Here is a 22,825-nt window from a genome sequence, read left to right as displayed (position 1 = left end):
TATTAACTGTAAAAGAACATGGGGAAACTTTCTATGGTGAGGTAAATGTTCTATACCTTGATTACAGTATTGATTACAAATATATATACACACATATATATATATTTGTCAAAACTCATTCATCTTAAGGATGTGTACATTTTACTGTTTGTAATCATACCATCACACACACTGATATGTATATTCTTTTAAATTATAGGCAACTGGTCTTCAAAGGCTACTGAAAAGGCAAAAAAAAGATACCAATTAGATACCATATAACAGTTTAAATGAGGCAGTATAAGACCTAATCCATTGCTTTCCTCTTAACTCATCTCAGATTGTTTCATTACAGGAAAACTACAGGCGTACCTCATTTTATTGCACTTCACTTTATTGCACATCACATATAATTGTGTTTTTTATAAATTGAAGGTTTGTGGCAACTCTGTGTCAAGCAAGTCTATCAGTGCCGTTTTCCCAACAACGTTTGCTCACTTCATGTCTCTGTGTCACATTTTGGTAATTCTCACAATATTTGAAACGTTTTCACTGTTATTATATTTGTTATGGTGATCTGTGATCAGTGATATTTGATGTTATTATTCTAATTGTTTTGGGGTGCAATGAACTGTGCCCTCATACGGCAGCAAACTTAATGTCCAAATGTTGTGTGTATTCTAACTGCTCCACCAACCAGCTGTTCTCCTTTCTCCTTCTTTCTCCTTGCAACTCCATATTCCCTGAGACACAATATTGAAATTAGGCCAATTAATACCCTACAGTGACCTCTAAGTGTTCAAGTGACAGAGAGAGTCACATGTCTCTCACTTTAAATCAAAAGCCAGAAATGATTAAGCTTAGTGAGGAATGCATGTGAAAAGCAAAGACAGACCAAAAACTAGGCACCTTGCACAAAACAGCCACATTATGAATGCACAGGAAAAGTTCTTAAAGGAAATGAAAAGTGCTACTCCAGTGAACACATGAATGATAAGAAATTGAAACAGGCTTATTGCTGATATGAAGAAAGTTTTAGTGATCTGGATAGAAGATTAAACAAGCCACAATAACTCCCTTAAGCCAAAGCCTAATCTAGAGCAAGGCCCTAACTCTCTTCAACTCTACAAAGGCTGAGAGAAGTGAGAGGCTGCAGAATAAGAGTTTGAAGCTAGCAAAGTTGATTCATGAGGTTTAAGGAAAGATGCCATCTCCATAACGTAAAAGTGCAAGGTGAAGCGGCAAGTGCCGACGTACAGCAAGTTACCCAGATCTAGATAACTAATTAATGATGGTGGCTACACTGAACAACAGATTTTTAATGTAGACAAAACAGCTTTATATTGTAAGAAGATGCCATCTAGGACTTTCATAGCTAGAGAGGAGAAGTTAATGCCTGGCTTCAAAACTTCAAAGGACAGGCTGACTCTCTTAAGGGCTAATGCAGCTGGTAACTTAAGTTGAAGCCAATGCTCATTTACCATTCTGAAAACCCTAGGGCCCTTTAAAATGATGCTAAATCTACTCTACCTATGCTCTATAAATAGAATAACAAAGCCTGGATGACAGCACATCTGTTCACAACACAGTTGACTAAATATTTTAAGCCCACTGTTGAGACCTACCGCTCAGAGAGAAAAGATTCCTTTCAAAATATTACTGCTCATTGACAATGTACTTGTTAACCCAAGAGCTCTAATGGAGATGTACAATAAAATTAGTGTTGTTTTCATGTCTACTATCACAACATCCATTCTGCAGCCCATAGATCAGAAGTCATTTCAATTTTCAAGTCTTACTATTTAAAATATATACTACATAAGACTATAGCTGTCATAGATAGTGACTCCTCTGATGGATCTGGGCAAAGTAAATTGAAAACCTTCTGGAAAGGATTCACCATTCTGGATGTCATTAAGAACATTCATGAGTCATGTAAAGAGGTCAAAATATCAACATTAACAGGAATTCGGAAGTTGATTCCAACCCTCATGGATGACTTTTATAAGGTTCAAGACTTCAGGGGAGGAAGTATCCACAGATGTGGTGGAAATAGCAAGAGATCTAGAATTACAGGTTGAAGATGTGACTGAACTGCTGCAATATCATGAGAAAACTATAGGGATGAGGAGTTGCTTCTTATTCATAAGCAAAGAAAGTGGTTTCTTGAGATGGAATCTACTCCTGGTGAAGGTGCTATGAAGACTGTTGAAATGACAACAAAGGATTTAGAATACAACATAAACTTAGTTGATAAAGCAGTGGCAGAGTATTTTTTTAATTAAGGTATGTACATTGTTTTTTTAGACATAACACTATTGCATGCTTAATAGACTACAGCATAGTGTAAATATAAATTTTATGTGCACTAGGAAACCAAAAAATTTGTGTGACTTGCTTTATTATGATATCACTTTATTGCAATGGTCTGGAACTGAACCCACAATATCTCTGAGGTACACTTATATAGTCCTAATTATGATAATTCAATCTGTTCATCTATCTGTTACACAATCTTAGCTCTAACTTGTCAAATTCCATGAAACAAAGCTATATAAAATGTCTATTTTACTGAAAAATCTCATCTTTAGAAGAAGTTCCATAAAAGATGATTAAATTTGTAAGCTCTAATTATGGATTAGCTTTACTTAATTCACTAAATACGTTAATGATTTTAAAGAAAAATTTTGCATCCCTTTAAAATAGTCTATACTACCTCCTAACAGATTATTCATCTACCCCCTAAAATGTAAGTTGAAATGAAAATAAATTTGAATTTAGTTGAGAATACACACTAACTAGAGAGGCTAACTTAAAACCACTGACAAACTTTTTAGCTCATTATATTGGGTTAATGCTAGCAGTAATGTGTCAACATCCAGAAGACAGAGAGAGAGAGAGAATGCAAAGAATAGCACAGGTGGATTTTATGTACCAAGACTGTAAATAGCACTCATCACTTCCACCCTCATCTCTGTTGACAAGCCCAAGACATGAAAGGGGAACTGGGAAACGTATTCTTTGTCATTTGGCCACAACTCCAAGAAGGCAAAGGGAATACATAATTTTGGGGTAGATCTAGCCATCTCTATCACTCATACTAGCATAGGAGAGGTCTATCAAAATTGTAATTCACAGGAGAACAACATATTTACAATGCAGGTTTACAAAGCTAATCTGAAAAAAAAAAAAAAACAGAACATGCTTTAATGTAGAATACAGTAGTTCTAAAATTATGGTTAAAGATGAAAAGAACAAAAAACTATTTAATCAGCCACCTATAGAACAGTAAAAGGCCAAAAACTGCATTTCAGAAATGATATATCACTCTGGGAAAGCTTTGTTTTTACAGGCGTTCCTTTGAAACTGTCAGGCAAACATTTTTATAGACCATCTTTTCTCATACACAGTCAGCTCATGATATATAGCATAAGTCAGAGACAGGCAAATAACGCAACAAACCTCCTCTTAGACCAACAGAAGGCAGAGCAAAAATTGTTTATTTCTTATAGGATTAAAAAAAAAAGCCTACTTTCCTTATTTTTCATCTCCCTGGGAGATAAAAAGGTAAGCAAGTACTTTGGAATCATACTTCAAAAAGTATGATGATTTTTACTTGCTTTAAACTACAGAAACAACAAAGTGCTGTTTTAAAAGGGGACCTAGCCCATTTACCTTTACAAACTTCTACTCCTAAAACCTGAAGTACATGCCAAAACAAGAAAAGCAATTTATCTTCAAAATGCTAAGACATTTTTGTTTCTGTGTTAAAGGCTTTGTGCCTCTGGAGGTTAATTCACCTTTCACATTGGATGTCATGGCATTATTTTCATTCTCCATGAATGAAAATAAAGACAATATGATTATTTTCTTTATTACTATATTCCTGAGTGAACAACATGACTTGTGATCTAAAGAAATTTTAAATTTTAGTATAGCTTTTGAATCAACTAAAGATCACATTATCCAAAAAACAGTATTGACAATAACCTAAGAAAGCTATGATTATCAGCAATCCCACCATTTCTCTCAGGATTGAGGTTTACTATACCTATATTTTTAAAATGTATAGTAATGACATTTTTTATAATATCAAATAATATAAAAACAAAGATTCAAAGAAAATCTTTACGGTTTGCAAAATTTTATCTCTCCTCTGCTGCTCAAAAAGTACTAATACCATCTTCTTCGCATAGCAGATGGGGAAATAAACATGTAAAACACATATGTACTTATTTAATAGTAGTGTTTTAAGACTTTGTGCCTATGAAAGCTAATTACCTAATTAAGATTTGCAAAATCACTTTGATTCAATGAATGAGTTCTTTTATGATAAACCTTTCGAACACTGTACTAGAACTATGCCATCAGTGAAAAAAAGAAACCAGAAAAACCTCAACGTCCTAACTGATATCACTCAAATTAGTTTTAAATTTTGGTGAACTTTCAAAAGCAAACCCAACAAAAAAAGCAAAGGATGAAAATACCAACTTCCTGGGAAGCCTTCCTTGACACCCCCAGGCAGGCTTGCTTTTCCACTTAATTCCACTGGAATATCAGACTGGGTGATGGCCCATTAACTACATTTCTTTTCATCATCATTCATGAACTCTGTAAGGGTAGTGATCATGCACATTTATATTAGGCTCTTCAGTGCCTATCACAGGGCCTGGACCACGCTAAGTGCTTAATAAATGTCAACTAATTGAATGAATGAATACAGTTAATTAGAAGCTGAACAAAAGGTTGCAAGATGGAGGCAGCAAAGGGAAAAGAAAAAAGGGGGAAAAAAGTACTAGAATGGAAATTAAAATGGTTACTTCCTGTATATGTCCTTAGAGGGAAGCCATTTACTACTCCTGTGCCTCAGTTTCTTCATTTAAAGAAGCTGAACAAGATTATCTCTAATATCATTTGTTTCTAAAATTTTATTTTAAAAATGAAATGGTCATCTTATGTATAAATATTCACATAGACTAAACACTCTCTTAATCAACCTTCACTGAACCAACTCACCAGATTAACAAGTTTTCCATCACCTCTGAAAAATGTATAGTCTGAGCAAAGGTTTTTAAACTTTAGTGGACTTCAAATTGCCTAGAGGGTTTGTTAAAACACAGATTGCTGGGCCCCACCCCCTGAGTTTCTGATTCAGTATGTCTGGGATAAGACCCAAGAATTTACAATTCTAACAAATTCCAGGTAATGCTGATGCTGTTGGTCCAGAAATCACACTTTTGAGAAACATGGCCTTATAGTAAATGCCCATTCAACTCCATTCCTATCATTTGAGCTGTTTGATTATCAAAGGTCAGTTTCCCAAACCTGTATATTCCAGGTGAAATTGTTTATTATAGTTACATTAGCTGTTTAAATATCATGTAAATATATAGTCATTTTCAAATTACCTTTGAATTAGGTGTGAGATTTCTGTAAAACACTAAGAAATTTTCATAAAAATCTAGGATTTTGCATTCTTTCCCAATTTAACTTCTTAGTCCAATTAAAAATTAAAAGTGAAAATAGTGGTGATAGAATTATTGGTGTTGAAAAAATCATGGGCACAAACAGACATGAGGAAACTTTTGGAGTGATATATTATTTTGATTGTGGTACTGCAGTGATCATTTCTTGGGTGCAAATATATGTAAAACTTATCAAATTGTATATACTATATATATACTATATATATATACTATAAATATATGTAAAACTTACCAAATTGTATATACTATATATATACTATAAATTTACAGTTATTGTATGTCAATTATACCTTAATAAAATATGTAAACAACACACAAACTTACAGATACACACACCCAACAAAAATTTAATAAGTCTGACAAAACCAAATTTTGAGAGGTTATTGAGTAACCATAACTCTGATACATTGTTGCTAGGAATGAAAGAAAAGTGTTTCCAAAGTGTCAGTTTCATACAAAACTAAACACACATCACCTTATGACCAAGTAATTCCATTCCTAATTATTTACCCAAGAGAAAGGGGTACACAAGAGATTGTTCAAGAAAGTTCTTAACAGTTTTATTTCTAACAGCTAAAAACTGGAAATAGCTCAGGTGTCCATCAGCAGGAGAATGGATAAACAGAATGCAGCATCCATACAACTCAGCAATACTACTCAGCAGTAACAAGAAACAAACTACCCATGCACTCAATAACAAGATGAATCACAAAATATTATCTAAGTAAAAGAAGCCTTATATAAGAATACATCTGTATGATCCCATTTATATGAAAAGGCAAAACTAATCTATGATATAAAAAAGCAAAACAATGATGTCTCTTGGGGGTGGCAGGAAGGAATGTGAAGACATCTTCTGGAGTTAAAATGCTCTATATCCTGAAAGAGCTTACACAGTTTAGCCAGATTACACAGAGACATGTATTTGTCAAAACTCATGGAACTGTGGGTACATTTAAGATTTCTGCATTTCATTGTAAATCTTACTTCAAAATGAAGAAAAAGAATTATAATTAAATATTGAACCTTGGTAATGATATGCATGCTCAAGTGTTTGGGGATAAAACATACTAATGTATGCCACTTTAAAACTCAACAAAAGATGGTGGGATGGATGGATATGTTAATAAGCCATATATAATGAAATGTTAACAGAATCTAGGTGGTAGGTATGTGGGTATTCATTGTACAATTGTTCCAGCTCTTCTATGTGTTTTAAAAGCTTCATAACAAGATGTTGAGGAAAAATCAGTTTGTAAGGTAGTAGGGATTCCATTTTTTGCATATTTATGTATGTCTGTGTGTTCATCGACATGCACATATGAAGCATATACATGTATATATTTATGTATGTTGTATATGAAACTATTCCCTCTCAATCAGATCCTTCCAATTCACTTTAAACATACTCAAGTTCCCCCTATCCCCAAATGATACAAAACAAACAAAATAGAAATCCTATCCTCCTTCAGCTACTACTAGGTCATATAAAGAGAAGAGCATACTTCTGGTGTCCATGTCTTCACCTACTCTATTCTGGCTTGTGCCCCCAATACTCCAGCAAAATGGCTCTTACTCAAAGATTTCAATGATTTCCAAGTCAGTAGATCAAATGGATATTTTTAAATCCTCATCCTTTGAAGAATTTAAAATATTAAATTTACCCACTTTTCAATTTGGAATGAGGGAAGCAAACTTTTTTGGTATGTAAAACAAGCATTTTTAAAAAGAAGAGCTCAATTTCATACTACGGCCAAGTTAGAATATACGAGGGGAAAACTTAAGGGATGAGATCAGAGAAAAGGAAAACAAAATGAAGAAGTTACTACTATAGTTCAAAGAGTAATTGCCAATGGTCTATTTTCATAGAACATTTTCACCTAATTCTACTACATTTTGAAATTCTAGTGAGCTCATTAACTATTGTCCACATTTCTTCAACTGGGTTAGTCATCCTATCTACAGAAGCTCTATCTTAAATGGATCTCCCCAAACCGCCTATTTATGTAGAAATTATTTTCGGAGTTACAAGAATAATAACCAGTGAACTAGGTCCTCAAGGATCAGATAAATCCATCTATGTATCAAAATTAGTACAAAAACTATTTCCTAATCTTGAGAAGGTGAGCCCTCAAAGATATTCATAGCAGCACTGTCATAGCATATAATACAACTCAAAGCCTTCCAATGATTTCAGTGTGTCAGAAAATATAAAATTGTGCAGTAAAATCACTTTTAAAATAATCTTATAAAATGTAAAATAAAGGGAATTTCTTTGTGACATGAGCTTCCAAGATGAAAGCTTAATATGAGCCTAAAATGTGCAGAAGAATTTGAATTGTATTTAGTAGGTTTAGGGTAGGGTTTCCCAAATTGCAGGTCACTTTTTGTAGCTCCCTCATGTTTCTGATTTTGAAGATGAACAGGCATTGACTAGTCAAAGACATGTGGGAAAGAACATTCTAGCATGGGCAAAAACAGTAAAAGTATATGTAAAGACAGTCACAGAAGGGCTTTATTATTTATTTTCCTTTAATATTCATCTGCATATCTTGGTCACAGATGGTAGTTTCCAAAAGGCTCCTATCTTTATTCTTGGAACCTCTTCTCCTGAGAAAGTAAGTTCGTTTTATTCCACAAGCAATTATTTAACACCTTCAATGTGCAAGCCTAGAACTATGTGCATTGCCTGAGATTAAAGGAAAATAGATTATGGCTAATAGAAACACACTATGATTACTGAGGGACTTAATTTTACCCTAGCTTTTTACACCAGAGCTTTATACAAAGCTATTATTTGGCTATTTTCAAATGTTAAACTTAATTTTTCGCTTACCTTTGAACTCCACTAACAATGGAGGTGTCATGAAGAATAAAATAGCTTAAATTCAATTGTAAAGATGGAAACACAGAAGGACTTAATCACACTAGACAAACACTCCTGAAAATCCAGAGTGATTGCTTAGTATAAAGTCTAGGTTCAGAACTCTAATCTTTTTGGATTATAAACCCTTGTGGTACACAGCTTCTGACAAGGCTCCCAATAATCCCCACCTCTTGGTATCCACAACTTTATTTAATGTCCCCCCTTCAGCCCAGTATGGGCTGAACCTCACAACCTGCTTCTAATGATGTGAATATGGCAAAAATGAAGGCTGTCTCTTCTGTGATTAGGTTACAAAAGACCACGACTTGTGTCTCACTAGTAGTGCTCTCTCTTGCCTGATCACTTGTTCTCCCTGTTGAAGCATGCTTCCACACTGTGAGAAGCACCATGAAGAGGTCCATGTGGTAAGGAACCAAGGAAGGGCTTTGCCAATAGCTCACAAGAAACAGAGGCCTCAGTCTAAGAACTCACAAGGAAATGAATCCTGCAACAACCACACAAACTGGGAAGTGAATCTTCCCTAGTCCAACCTTGAAATAACTGCAGCCTTATGAAAGGCAGAGCCAGAAGACCCAGCTAAATGGTACCCAGATTCCTGACTCACAGAAACTTTAATATGATAAATGTGTATTGTTTTAAGCTGCTACATTTTGGAATAATCTTTTATACAGCAATAGATAACTAACATAGAGCCTATCTGCAGAAAAGTATATACATATACAAATTCTGGCACACATTTTAGAGAAATAGGAGGCCTCTCTGAAGTCCACCAATAGAACTCCTAGTGGCCCAGAGATCCCAGACTAAGAAATTTATGCTTTGATAAACTCCAACAATATGCACAAAAGGCCTGCAGAAGTCAATTTAACCATGCTATGTAGCTTAACAAATGTCAGAATGCTTTCCTTCCATAAGGTATTACTAAGAAAGTTAAATTACTCTAAATATAATTGATATCTTAGTACTAGTATTACCAAAGGTAAAAACAAGTCGTTATACTATAACATCGTTTTAAATAATGTATTTCATAGGTACTAAATAAATATTGAAGATAAAATAATGACTAAACACCATCCTTAAGTACTGTGTGAGACAAACACAAACACACACACACACACACACACACACGAAACAATTATAAGATCTGCGATACAAACAGAAATTTCCATATGGTATCCATTCATGTATGTAATATATATGATATAATATGTATGACTTTATTGAATTTTAATTATAAAGTAATTAAAATAAATACCTGTACTGTTTTTCCAAGTCCCATGTCATCACCAAGAATACACCCTCTTCCTTGGATGAAGTGTTCATAGAGAAACAGGGCTCCTTCCCTTTGGTAGTCTCTCAAATACCTATTAATAGTATAAGGAATAGAGTCTCCATTTTCAGATAATTGAAAAGCAACAGCAGATGATGGAAATTTTCTGTCTGGAAAATAAGGTTTTTCCAAATCTTCATCATCAAATATAAAATTCCTGGAGCAATCTTTAACAGATTTCACTTCTTGAAGTCTTTTAAGAGGTACTTTCCTTTCTTGAAAATCTGAATATAAGATGACTGCAAATGACTTCCCATTTTCATCCACTGTGATAGATTTTATGCTTGCTTCACAAAGTTTTTCATTATCTGGAGAAGGGGCGAGACATCTTTCTCCTGGATGCCATATATCTATAATAATAAAAGAGAAAATAAACTTGCCAAATCTAACTTATAAAGTAACAGCTCATTTATCCACTGCTATGAGAAAAAAGTGTTCCTCACATAAATACCCTTTCCAAAATCTGAAACAAGATAAATTATACTTATAACATGTATAAATATTTTCCTAAAGTATATTTTCCTCAAGTATATTATCATAATAAAGGGTACATAATTTATTTCCAGTTTTTCTCACCTTGGCTGTGTGTCATAATCTCCCCATATATGCTTCGTCTGTTGATTCTGATTCAGTGGATATGGGCCATGGGCATTTGGTTTTAGTATTGTGTTTGGTTGTTACTGCTGAATTCAAAAGGTGACTCTGATGCACAGCCAGGATTGAGAACCACTTATTTAAATATTCATGATGACTCATGAACATTAGGTATAACGTTCATGATATGGTAGAGTAACACTGAATAGGACCTGGTAACAGGTAAGCTAAAATCCTCTGAACAGCAATATTTTTGTGATTCTTCTGTCTGCTTTTTTAGTTACTCCATCTCCTTTCTCTGAAGACAGCTGTTTCTTCTCACTGTCAATATTGCTGCTTCTAAAATGTTGCTTGAATCTGTATACAACTAATCAAGGGAATCTCCCAACTCAACTAGAGTGATATGTACCAGCTTTGTCACAGCTTTTTCCCTTCTAGGTTTTGAAGAGCCAAGGTTTTTAAAAAAGAGATGAATTCTAAGATCTCTTTCTGCTAAGATTCTATTATTCTTTGAAGAGTCTGACTTGTCTCTATGTACAAATTTATTCTGTGCTTAACTGTAGAGCTATTTTATTTTCTATTCAGAAAATAAAGCACTGTGAATGAGGAAGAGGGCCTCTACAGAGTATACTGTTGGTACAATTAAAAGGTACCAAATAGAGGAAATTAAGCAAAAATAATTTCCCAAATGGAATTTCTTATAGCAAGAATCCCAGAGGAATTGTATAGCTACAATTTTAAGGATACTAGGAATTATTTTTCTCACATATTTGTCATTGAGATCACATATCATTGGTAGTTTCCCAGGGACTTCCTATTGATGCTGAATCAGGCTTGTATAACATTCATGATTATAACTAGTACATCTATATTCTCTTCAGCAAGAAGAGCTCATTATACTATTCCTCATCAGTTGTTCCTCAAAAGTAAAACCATTATTCTAATTTTGATAAGGTTGTTTTTATATAACAATCAGCAAAAAAAATCTGTTCTCCCACTCTAATCTTTGCATCCAAACTGTTTGAGAATTGTTACATTATTCTAAAAGAGAAGAGTTTTAATGAGAAAATAAAACATTTATTCACTATACAGGGATAAAAAATAGGTTGATGGGCCCTATTTTCATAACAGTACTGTTTGAGCCTTAAAACCTACGTTAAGCCTTGCAACAATTCTTAATACATTATTTGTTTCACATGCTTTGTCTACCTATCCAGCAAACGCCTTCTAATTTTTAAAGACTTACTTCATTAATTTATTTATTATTCAACATATATGATTTAACACAATTATTTGCTAGAACTGTACCACACAGTTAAAATGAAGAAAACCAATGTCAAAAATGATAGTGATTAAACCTTGCTTAGAACTAGTCTTTCCAAATCTCATTAAAAGGCCATCATTGTCTAACCAACTTTTCAAGGTAGAAAACCTTTAGTCAGCCCTTATTCCTCTTTATATATTAGTCCCTACATCCTCTCCATCAGAATGTCCTGCTGGCTCTACCTAAAAAAAAAAAAAAAAAGCATCACTTTCCTCCATGCCACCATCACTTTAAAACAACTGTTGGTAAACTTTTTCTGTAGAGTCAGATTTTAGCTACTTGTTATTTTACATCTTGCAGGCTATACTGTCTCTTGCCCTTGTAACACAAAAGTAGTCACAGACACATAAACAAATGGGTATGGCTGTGCTCCAGTAAAACTTTATCTACAAAAAAACAAGTGTCAGGCTGAATTCGGCCTTGACTGTAATTTGCCAAACTTTGGCTTTCTCCTAAATTACTGCTACAAATTCCATTCTCTATCCTCCATTCTCTAACCATTCTCTCTGCTGACACTATTTCCCTCTACAATCCATTTTCCACATAGCAGCAATAGTGACTATTTAAGAATATAAATTATTAGTAAATCTTTAATTTAAAATCTTTTAATAATGACCCACTGCACAAAGAATAAAGTCCAAGCTCCTTACTATGGCCTGTAAGACCCTGTATGATCTTCCCCTACTTACCTCTCCAACTTAATCTATCAATTTTTCCCTTGACTCAAGCATATTAAGCAGGTCTTTTCTCAGGAGTTTTTATGTCATCGCCTCAGAGATTTTATCTCAGACCACCTTATTTAAAGTAGGGAACCCCACTATTCTGTACTATTTTATTGCCTCTATAGCACATATCACAATGTTTAATTATCACGTTTACTTTTTTTATCTGCCTCTCACTAGAGAATAGTATCTTTTCCAAGAAAATGTCTGTATTCTTCAAAATTTTATCCCCAGGACCAGCACACAGTAGGCATTCAATAAAAGAGCTGAATTTATTAACAAAAACACATCCTTGATCTTATAGAACCTTGACATCTAATGAGAAAGACAAATACTCAAAAGTTCACACACATGAAATTGCTATAAGTGCTTTGGCAGAACAAAGTGCTGTAAGAAAGAGGTACTGAGGAAACAGTTTAAAAAGTAAGGAGATCTAGGGGCTTCCCTGGTGGTGCAGTGGTTGAGAGTCCGCCTGCTAATGCAGGGGACACGGGTTCATGCCCCGGTCTGGAAAGATCCCACAGGCCGTGGAGCGGCTGGGCCCGTGAGCCATGGCCACTGAGCCTGCGCGTCCAGAGCCTATGCTCCGCAATGGGAGAGGCCACAGCAGTGAGAGGCCCGCGTACTGCAAAAAAAAAATTAATTAATTAATTTAATTAAATTAAATAAAGTAAGGAAATCTAAGAAGAGAATATCAGAGGGCACATACAGCATGTGCAAAATCCTCATGGGCTTCACACAACAACTTACAGAAGTCTATTTGGTTCCTGAGTTTGGGTAATTTCTAGAACTAAATATTAATAGATTCAGTTAAGTTTGAGCAGGGCGGTTATCTCTCAGTATTCAAACTCCAGAACAAATAGCTTAAATTAGGATGATTTCCTATTGGACTGAATAGGGGTAAGGCTCCTTATGATCTGGTCCCTGTGTTCCTCTTTAACTTCATTTCCTCCCTCTCTCCTGATTTCATTCCAAACTGGCCTCCTTGCTATTCCCCAATCATGGTAAGCATACTCCCACCTTAGTCTCCTGAGATTTCTGTTCCTTCCGCCAATGCTCCTCCTAAATACCAAAGTGACTGATTCTTTCACTTCATTCAGGGTTCTGTTCAAATGGCATCTCCTCAGAGGTATCTTCTCTGACCACCCAATCTAACATAGCCACTCTAACCCGCCACTCTCTCTTCCTTCACCCTGCTTGATACCATTTTCAGAGAAAAATATGAACTGTCTGTTATTGTTTATCTCAACTTAAATATAAGTTCCCCAGAGCAGGGACTTGTGTTCACTGCCATATTCTGGGCACCTAGGACAATGTTTGAAACTCAAATACTTATCAAATTAACAAATATTTATATATAGCTAACATTTTGAGGGCTTATGTGTGCCAGGCATGCAATTTAGATGTAGTAGTTCATTTGAGCCTCACAGCAACCCTTCATGTAAGTAATATTATTAGTTCCATTTTACAAATGGTGAAACAGATAAAGGTTAACCATGGTCACACAGCTAGAAAGTGGCAGAGCCTGGATTTGAACCAAGCTATCTGAACTTGTAACTACAATGCTATACCAGTTCACACGTGAATGAACAATTCCTTGGAACTGAGTAGCCCTGCCCCTTTTAAATGAGGTATGAGCATTCCAGTTACTATAATCTCCACTCAGCAGCTTCATCCATTTATTTCACCTGCCAGGTTTCTATAGGTATTTATATTTGTGGTCCCTGAGTTATAGTGTCATCAATTCCTAGCCGTCAGAGCTGAGGCTTGTTAAACGTCTCTGAACTTTAGTTCTGAATCCCTCATCTATTTAATGAGATCAGTATCTTCCTCAAAGGAAAACATGTACGTAAACAATTAGCATATTTCTGGGCACGAAACAAGCACTCAATATCTGGTAGCTTTTGTTATGTCACTATTAATAATGAAAGCTATTAATTTAGGGTCAAGAAGCCATCCCAGATGACTTGTGGCAGATAACCATACCCTCCTTAAATCCTCTCTTGGTGACCCATTAAAGGTGATCCTGACTCAGTACATCATATATTAAGCTCTTTGTGTAATAAACTGAACGAAATATCTCAACCTTTATTCACCTACTTAATAACAAATCTACCATTCACTAAGAACTGAGGCATACAAGAACAGAGAATAAAAATGCCAAACATTTACTTAGAGTTTACTATGAGCCAGACACTGGGTCACATAAATGCTTTGCTTAACACCATCTCATTTAATAATCACAAGAACTCACTCAGCAAAGATAGCAGTTTTACAGACGAGGAAACCACCCAAAGTTGCTCAGCAAATGACTGTCAGAGCCAGAACTAGATCCCAGGGCAGTCTGACTTCAGAGTGCAGGTTCTCAACTCTGAATCACAAAGAACTGTCCCAGCCCTAGAGGTGCTTCACAATCTCCAGCTGTCACTCACAGGAGCCGCAGGGTAAAACCGCAACCCCAAGGGAACTGGCAGGAACAGGTCCAACCCTACGCAGTAAAGACAGTTGTCTGGGGAGAGAGGAGAGCTCGGAGCTTATACCTTTGCTGTTGGTTTCCGCGAGGGGCTTCGGGACAGAGAGATCCATCTGGCCAGGGGGAAGGGCCTGGCAGCCTGGTTGCATTTAACACCTGACAGGCGGCGGAGGACCGCCAGGAGGAGGCTGGCGGGCGGACGGCGGCCAACTCCACCTGCCGCCGCCCTCTGTACATAGCCCCCCGCCCCCGAAGCCCGACGTTACGGGACGAGAGGGAGCAAAGGTGGAGCCTGACGGGGTCCAGGGAGAAGGGCCGGTTGCGTTCGAGACAGCGGCAGAGCCGGAGGGCGCTGTGGAAGCTGGCAAGGCGGCGCTCACCTAATCGTCTGGGGCTCCGCCGCCGGGGGAGGACAACAAGCAGGCAGGTCGACCCCCTAACCTCCCTCTCAGTAATAGGCTTCGCTCTGGGACCCACCACAACTTCCAGCCCTGACTCGGAAAATCCCGCGAGAACTGGTTCCCGAACTGTTTTCGGGATCTCACGAGAACAAAATCTTGGTTGACATGGGCGGAGCGATCTTCCGGCCGTCTTTCCTCTAGGAAACCGGTAACACAAAGAACCGCGATAGTTGCAAGTATCGCGAAGTTTCATATCGCCTGCTAGCCTGCAGCGGCTCTTGCGGTTGCGGAGAGAGGGAGAAAGATGCTCGTGGGCGTGGGCCTGCAGTGGGTCTTTTAAGGACCGGTAAGGAGGGTGACGGCCTGGCAGGAGACCGTCGTCCCCGCGATCGTATCGTGTGGCTTATATTAGGCGCTTGGTTCCATCGTCGAGTTGCCGGACGCCCAGGGACTTTAGGAGGCGAGCGGTTCCCGCTTGGAGTGCCGCCTCAGCCGTGTGGACACCGACGGCTCAGGACACCCAGAGGAGGCATATCTTCTTAGGTCATATACTAAAATATAGTAAGTTATAAATAACTTTTCTGAGTACAGAACCTGCAACACATGCCCTAAGTAGAAGGCAAAGGTAAAGATACTATGAAAACTTGAAAGTGTTTTTTCGTGTACCATCCCAAGTTACCAGTGGTTTGTATAACACGTTATGGGTAAACACTAAGCAAACCATCAGGCTGTTTTGGTAAGCATCTTCAGGGCAGCATACCACTCAGGAATTAATGAATACTGCTCATCTAATACTTTTCCAGACGTTGTATGTAGATTAATCCAGAAATGCTTCCTCACATGTTAAAATGTTTTTGTATGCTGTAGGATATTTCATTGAAGTAAATTAGCCCGCATGGGCCTATATTAGTTTCCTATGGCTGCTGTAACAAATTACCAAAAACTTAATGGCTTAAAACAGCATATAAGTGTTATCTTATAGTTCTGTAAGTCAGAAGCCCTACATTGGTCTCATTAGGCTAAAATCAAAGTGTCAGCTGGGTTGCCTTCTTTTCTGGAGGCTCTGCAGAGTATGTTTCCTCGCCTTTTCCAGCTTCTAGAGGCTATACACATTGCTTGGCTCATGGACACCCTTCTGTCTTCAAAGCCAGCAATGTTGCATCCCCCTGACCTTTCCATAGTCACATCTCCCTTTAATTGCAGCAGGGAAAGACTATTTGATTTTAAGGGCTCACATGATAAGATTGGGTCCACCAATAATCCAGGATAATCCTCCCATATCAAGGTCTATACCCTTTTTCACATCAACAAAGTCCCTTTGCCATATAAAGTAACATATTCATGGGTTCCAAGGATTAGCATGTGAATATCTTTGGTGGATCATTATTCTGCCTACCACAGGGTCTTAATAAGAAAAACTATATGGCTATTTGCTCTGTAAATAGGTATCCATTGTTTGACAGATACTAAAAATTAGCGTGTTTTCATAAAATGCTTCATCTAGAATAGCACTTGTTTCTGTTTACCAGCAGGTAAAAATTTTGTATGGAAGAGAAACATCTAATTCATCCATTATGTTGGTCCTCACACGTGGTTAAGAGGTTAAGTCATTTAACCCCACTGCTTCAGTGTCCTCACCCATGACAGATTAATAATAGGGTTATTGTAAAAATTAAATAAAATAAATAAAACACCTAAAACAATACCTAGTCACAGTAAGGATTTAGTATTGCAATATACTCTTGTTATCAATAGAATGCATCCACTTGAAAGTTGAATTCTGCATAGCCATTTCTTCAATTTAATATTTTGGCTAATAGTTGATAGCACATTAGTTAGATTAGAATTTTAGACTAGATTCTAACTTAAACACCATGGATTATAAGGTATATTTTCTAGGTGCAGCTGAAAAAAACTCATTGTAATTGTTACTCTTGATTTTAACATGCATCTTGATATTGGAAATTCTAAAATGTAGGGAAAAATCTTCTCGGAATTGGAATTGATGAAATATATCTGTTTTACTTAAATTCTGTTCACATTGTCCTTAAAATCAATAGCAATTGGAAATAACAGTCAAGCTTACTTTTTTTTTCTGCAACTATCAGAGAAGAAATTTTATTTTTTTCCCCTATTGAAATGACTAGTTGTGTAATGTTGTCTTATTTTTTAATGTTGTCTAATTTTTCCAGAGGTCCACCGATTTAAGATGTTCATTTCTAAAGAGCTGACCTCTAAATAGGAGTGATTAGACAAATCACATAGAAGTAAATATTGATTTAAATGAAAGAGATCATCTGGGTGATGGAATACACTTGTGACTAACAGAAGTGAAGGGGGCCTCAATTTCTGAGTGTTTCTTATTTAATCTCACCACCATGGTTATGATACGTGGTGAAGCAAAATAATCATGACATAAAATATGTTTTAGTGACTTACATGCCTCACAAAATTAGACATCCTGAAACATTCCTTCCCCCATTTAACAGTAGCTTTTGTCTGAGCCCATTAGAGTGACATCCTTGTCTAGGTGCTGATATTGTAAGCATCCAACACTGTAAAACTGCACTGCAAAGTGAAATTGAAAGCCTTGCAAGATATTCAGGAATTACCAGAAGTCAATAAAAATGATATTGGATAACTAAGTTGGATGCAAAAACATTGGCAAAGTATGATCTAGTAAAGTTAAGCCTGTAAAATCTACAAAAAGAGAAAAAACACAGATGATGATAGCATGGGCATTTCAAAAGAGTATTACTTGATTATCAAAGAGGCCCTTGAGAAAGAGGATTAAACCTTTTAATATTTTACAAAACAGTAGTCTTTATATTCACACTGCAGAAGTCAAATATGAATCTATCTGTGGTTCATAGACCTCCAAAATTGTGAGTTAATCCAGCAAAAAGGCTCAAGAAAAAAATAAGTACGTGTCTTAGTCCATTTCGGTTGCTATGACAAAATTCCACAGACTGGGTAGCTGTAGATAAACAGCAGAAATTTATTTCTCACAGTTCTGGAGGCTGGAAAGTCCAAGATCAATGTGTCAGCATGGTAGCATTCTGGTGAAGGTCCTCGTCCAGTTCATAGCTGGCCCTTTCTTGCTGTGTCCTCACATGGTGGAATGGGCTAGAGAGCTCTGTGGTATCTCTCTTTTTTTTTTTTTTTTTTTTGCGGTACGCGGGCCTCTCACTGCTGTGGCCTCTCCCGCCGTGGAGCACAGGCTCCGGACACACAGGCTCAGCGGCCATGGCTCACGGGCCCAGCCGCTCCGCTGCATGTGGGATCTTCCCGGACCGGGACACGAACCCGCGTCCCCTGCATCGGCAGGCGGACTCCCAACCACTGCGCCACCAGGGAAGCCCGGTATCTCTTTTTTAAGAGCATTAATCCTCTTAATGAGGGCTCCATCTCATGAACTAATCACCTCCCAAAGACCTCACCTTCTAAAACCATCACAATGGGCATTAGAATTTCAACATATGAGTTTTGAGGGGACACAATCATTCAGACCATAGAAGTATGAAAACATAAGACAACATAAGAAATTGAGTCTCAGAGTTTTAGTTAGCTGATTTTAGGTTGTAGCATTTCTCCCCTGATACAGTTTCCCAGCCATTGTATCAAGCAGAAGAAAGGAAGAACAGATGAGGGCAGGGTAGAGGTGATAGAAATAGATGTGTCCTTGTTTGCCATTAAGTAACCTAAACCTTAAAGTTTAATAGTCAATGTTATGCAACAGTGTGAATGTACTTAATACTACTGAACTGTAGACTTTAAAATGTTGAAGAAGGTAAATTTCATGTAATATATATTCTTTTACTCTCATTAAAAAACAAAACAAGGGCTCCCGTGGTGGCGCAGTGGTTGAGAGTCCGCCTGCCGATGCAGGGGACATGGGTTCATGCCCCGGTCTGGGAAGATCCCACATGCCATGGAGTGGCTGGGCCCGTGAGCCATGGCCGCTGAGCCTGCGCATCCGGAGCCTGTGCTCCGCAACAGGAGAGGCCACAACAGTGAGAGGCCCGCGTACCACACACACAAAAAAAAACTTGGGTCAACAAAAGGACAATTTGATTCTTGAGTCAGGTGTAGTGAAAGATATATAGTGAATGGCAGGTTAGTGTTAGGAATGTGATGAGCATTATTACCTCTTGAACCTTCACCAATGTTGTTTTTACTTCATAGACTCATTATATATTAGAACTTGAAGAAATTTAAAGGGATTCCTTGATCCTGCGCTTTAATTTAAAGACAAGAAAATAGTTTTGAGAAATGTTAGGTTATTTGCGCCTGGTCACAAATAGCAAATAAAATCAGGACTAGAACATGATTCCTGATACTCATTGCAATATGATAGGTATACAAAAATATTTCACAGAAGATACTTTTAGATTTGAAAAATTAAATCCTGTGATTCAATTTCATGTAATATTTCATATCACATGTCACATAGTAAGCCTAACAAATCAGCAACAAAACACGAGGAACTGCAGGTTGAAATAATTTTATAAAAATACTCAAAATGCATAGCAGGCCTTGCAAAAACAAGTATGTAAAATACTCATAGGCCAAAAGTAAGGAGGGAGGGCTTCCCTGGTGGCGCAGTGGTTGAGAGTCCGCCTGCCGATGCAGGGGACACGGGTTCATGCCCCGGTCCGGGAAGATCCCACATGCTGCAGAGCAGCTGGGCCCGTGAGTCATGGCCGCTGAGCCTGTGTGTCCAGAGCCTGTGCTTCACAACGGGAGAGGCCACAACAGTGAGAGGCCTGCGTACCGCAAAAAAAAAAAAAAAAAAAAAAGGAGGGAAGTGAAAGCTAGCTTATTTAGCTGGCACTTATGCCACTGCTGTCCTGGAAGCATTTGCCCATCTCAGTTACCAAAAGGTCTGAGGTTTAACAGTTTTGTGGGGACAGAAGACATGGTCTTAAGCTCTCATAAGATCCCAAATTGGAACTGAGGCTCTCATTTGAAATCAGAAACCTTGAAAGGTAACATCCTCAGTGAAACAGTGGGCTAGAAGAAAACTCTGGAGAGGAGAAAACAGGGAGGATGAAGAAGAGAGACTTGTTTTTCTTGGCATGGGCTCTTTGGACAGTGTGTGTGTGTGTGTGCACGCGTGTGTGTATTTCCTCTGACATTTTGAAACCACAGCCATGCCCCCAAATGGATTACAATTTGAATTCACATAATCTGCATGATCTAGGAAACCCCAAGCCACGATAATAGCATAATGTAGTGCCAGTTTAATTACATCCAGGTTGGGAGAAAGAAAATAGTATATCCTTTCTAAAAGAAAACTCGTTAAAACAAAGACCCCTCAAAATTCTCAGAGATAAAGCCCTATAAAACAGTTCACAGTCCCCAAACTGCAAAACACAAAAATGAGCCATCATGAACAAAAGCCAGTAGGAAAAACATGCAACAAAGATAGACCCTTAGTAGTTTCAGTTATTAGAAGTATTAGATAAAAGTTTGTGTGTGTGTGTATAGATAAAATACGTACTGATATTTTTAAAAAATGAAACTGAGAACATGAGAAAGAGAAAAGACACAGTCAAAAAACAGCAAATAGATTTTTTTAAAAGGATTAGAACTTATGGAAATGAATTTTAATTATTGAAATTAAAAACTCAATAGTAAGTTAAATGGCAGATTAAACACACCATAATATACCATACAACACGGGGAACTATATTCAGTATCTTGTAATAACCTATAATAGAAAAGAATCTGAACTGACTTTGCTGTACACCTGAAACATTGTAAATCAACTATAGTTCAAAAAAAAATTAAAAAAATAAAAGCAGAATGGACATATCCCCCCCTCCCAAAAAAAAGAAAGAAAAGAAAAGAAAAAACCCTGATATATAATTCATGACCTGTAAGATCTAAAGAAATGACCCCAAATGCAGGACAAAATGTCAAGTAGAGGGAAAGTACAAAAGAAAGGTTAAGAAAAATGGAGGCTAGAATTGGATTTCCAGAAGTAATGAATAGAGAGAATGAGGAAAGAAAATTTTCAAAGAAATGATAACTGAAATCCTCAGATTCAGGAAGCACAATAAATTGGGTGCAATATTAAAAATATATATTTTTAATGTGTGCCAGTAGTTGCACACATTGAAGAAAAATTACAAAAGAAAGTAACAGAGTCTTGAAAGCAGCCATTAGAAAAGACAGATTACCTATAGAATAGAATGACAATTTAACTGATAACACTAGACTTCTCAATATTAGAAAGGAAGCCAGGAGACAATGGGATAGTAACTTCAAAGTGCAAAAAGAAAATAACTGTCAACCTAGAACTTCATAGTCTGCTACACTATGGTGAGTGCAAAATAAGAATATTTTCCAACAAAATCAAAAGCCTAAAACCAGTGGACTCTCACTACAAGATCTTTTAAGTATTTTGAACTCAGAAAACAGATCTGAAATATAAGAAGAATGATTAGCCTAAAAAAATTAGCAAACAACCATTAACTGTGTAAAACTATAGTAATGATGTAATTTAAATATATAAAAAATAAAGGAAAATTAAAATGCTGGACAAAAAACTTGAAAATGTGTTTAAGGTGTTTAAGATGTTTCTGTTGGAAAAGAGGAGAGTAGAGATACTGATGATTTTTTTTTTTTTTTTTTGCGGTATGTGGGCCTCTCACTGCTGTGGCCTCTCCTGTTGCGGAGCACAGGCTCTGGACACGCAGGCTCAGGGGCCATGGCTCACCTGATGATTTTTACTAAGTGAAATATTCACATTAAATGTCAGGGTATATGTAATGAAATATTAAAGGAACATATAAGTTCTTAATAAAAAAGTGGATAATCAATATAAAGCAGGAAAGGAGAAAAATAAAGCAAAAGCATGATTAATAGCTCAAAATAATAAAAATTGATCCATATATTTTAGTAAAAGCAATAAATGTATTTAAAAGATTAATTTTCCTGGTAAAAGGTACTTTCTGATTGGATAAAAACTAAATCCAGCTGTATGTCAGTTACAATACATACTCCTAAAAAAGGTAAAGACAAGGCTGAAAGTAAAGTAAAAAGATATAATAGAGAAATAGTGGAGGGAAAAAACAGAATAGCTCAGAATATTAATATCAGACAATACAAGCTTTAATGTGAAAAGCCTTAAGGACAAAGAAATTAGCCACAGAAATTATAAAAGGCATAGTTTACCAAGGAGATAAAAAAAGGATCTCTACTTATAACCACCTACCAATAGTCTCAAATATACAAAAGTTGTCAGAATTTCAAGGAGTAACTGGTAAGGCCATGAACATTGTAGAAATTTTTAATATTCTTCACAGTAATTGTCAGATTAAAAAGAAAGTAGAATCAGGGCTTCCCTGGTGGCGCAGTGGTTGAGAGTCCGACTGCCGATGTAGGGGACATGGGGTCGTGCCCCGGTCCGGGAGGATCCCATGTGCCGTGGAGCGGCTGGGCCCGTGAGCCATGGCCGCTGGGCCTGCGCGTCCGGAGCCTGTGCTCCGCAATGGGAGAGGCCACAGCAGTGAGAGGCCCGCGTACTGCAAAAAAAAAAAAAAAAAAGTAGAATCAAGCCACACAATTAACTGTCTTGATCTAATGGACATATATAGAGTACTCTGTTTTATTATTAGAGAA

The 22,825-nt window shown here is 36.9% G+C and overlaps 1 protein-coding gene across 4 annotated transcripts in view; it reads right to left on the bottom strand.

The window, feature by feature from the left end:
* The window catches only part of ERCC6L2 (ERCC excision repair 6 like 2), a 140,322-nt gene extending 124,928 nt beyond the window's left edge, over positions 1-15,394 (bottom strand). For 2 of the 4 annotated variants that reach the window (XM_030832886.3, XM_030832887.2), the window contains exons 1-2: positions 14,863-15,394; positions 9,608-10,032 (exon numbers count right to left, since the gene is read on the bottom strand). In XM_030832886.3, the coding sequence (XP_030688746.2) occupies positions 9,608-10,032; positions 14,863-14,944 (507 nt within the window). In that variant the 5' untranslated portion in view covers positions 14,945-15,394. The remainder of the gene's footprint in view (positions 1-9,607; positions 10,033-14,862) is intronic. The other 2 variants (XM_030832883.2, XM_030832884.3) reach the window with 2 other exon arrangements.
* Between the last annotated feature and the right edge of the window lie 7,431 nt (positions 15,395-22,825).

Source organism: Globicephala melas, chromosome 6, assembly GCF_963455315.2.
Source record: "Globicephala melas chromosome 6, mGloMel1.2, whole genome shotgun sequence".
Classification (NCBI taxonomy): Eukaryota; Metazoa; Chordata; class Mammalia; order Artiodactyla; family Delphinidae; genus Globicephala; species Globicephala melas.
This window is presented reverse-complemented; position numbering and strand designations above follow the sequence as displayed.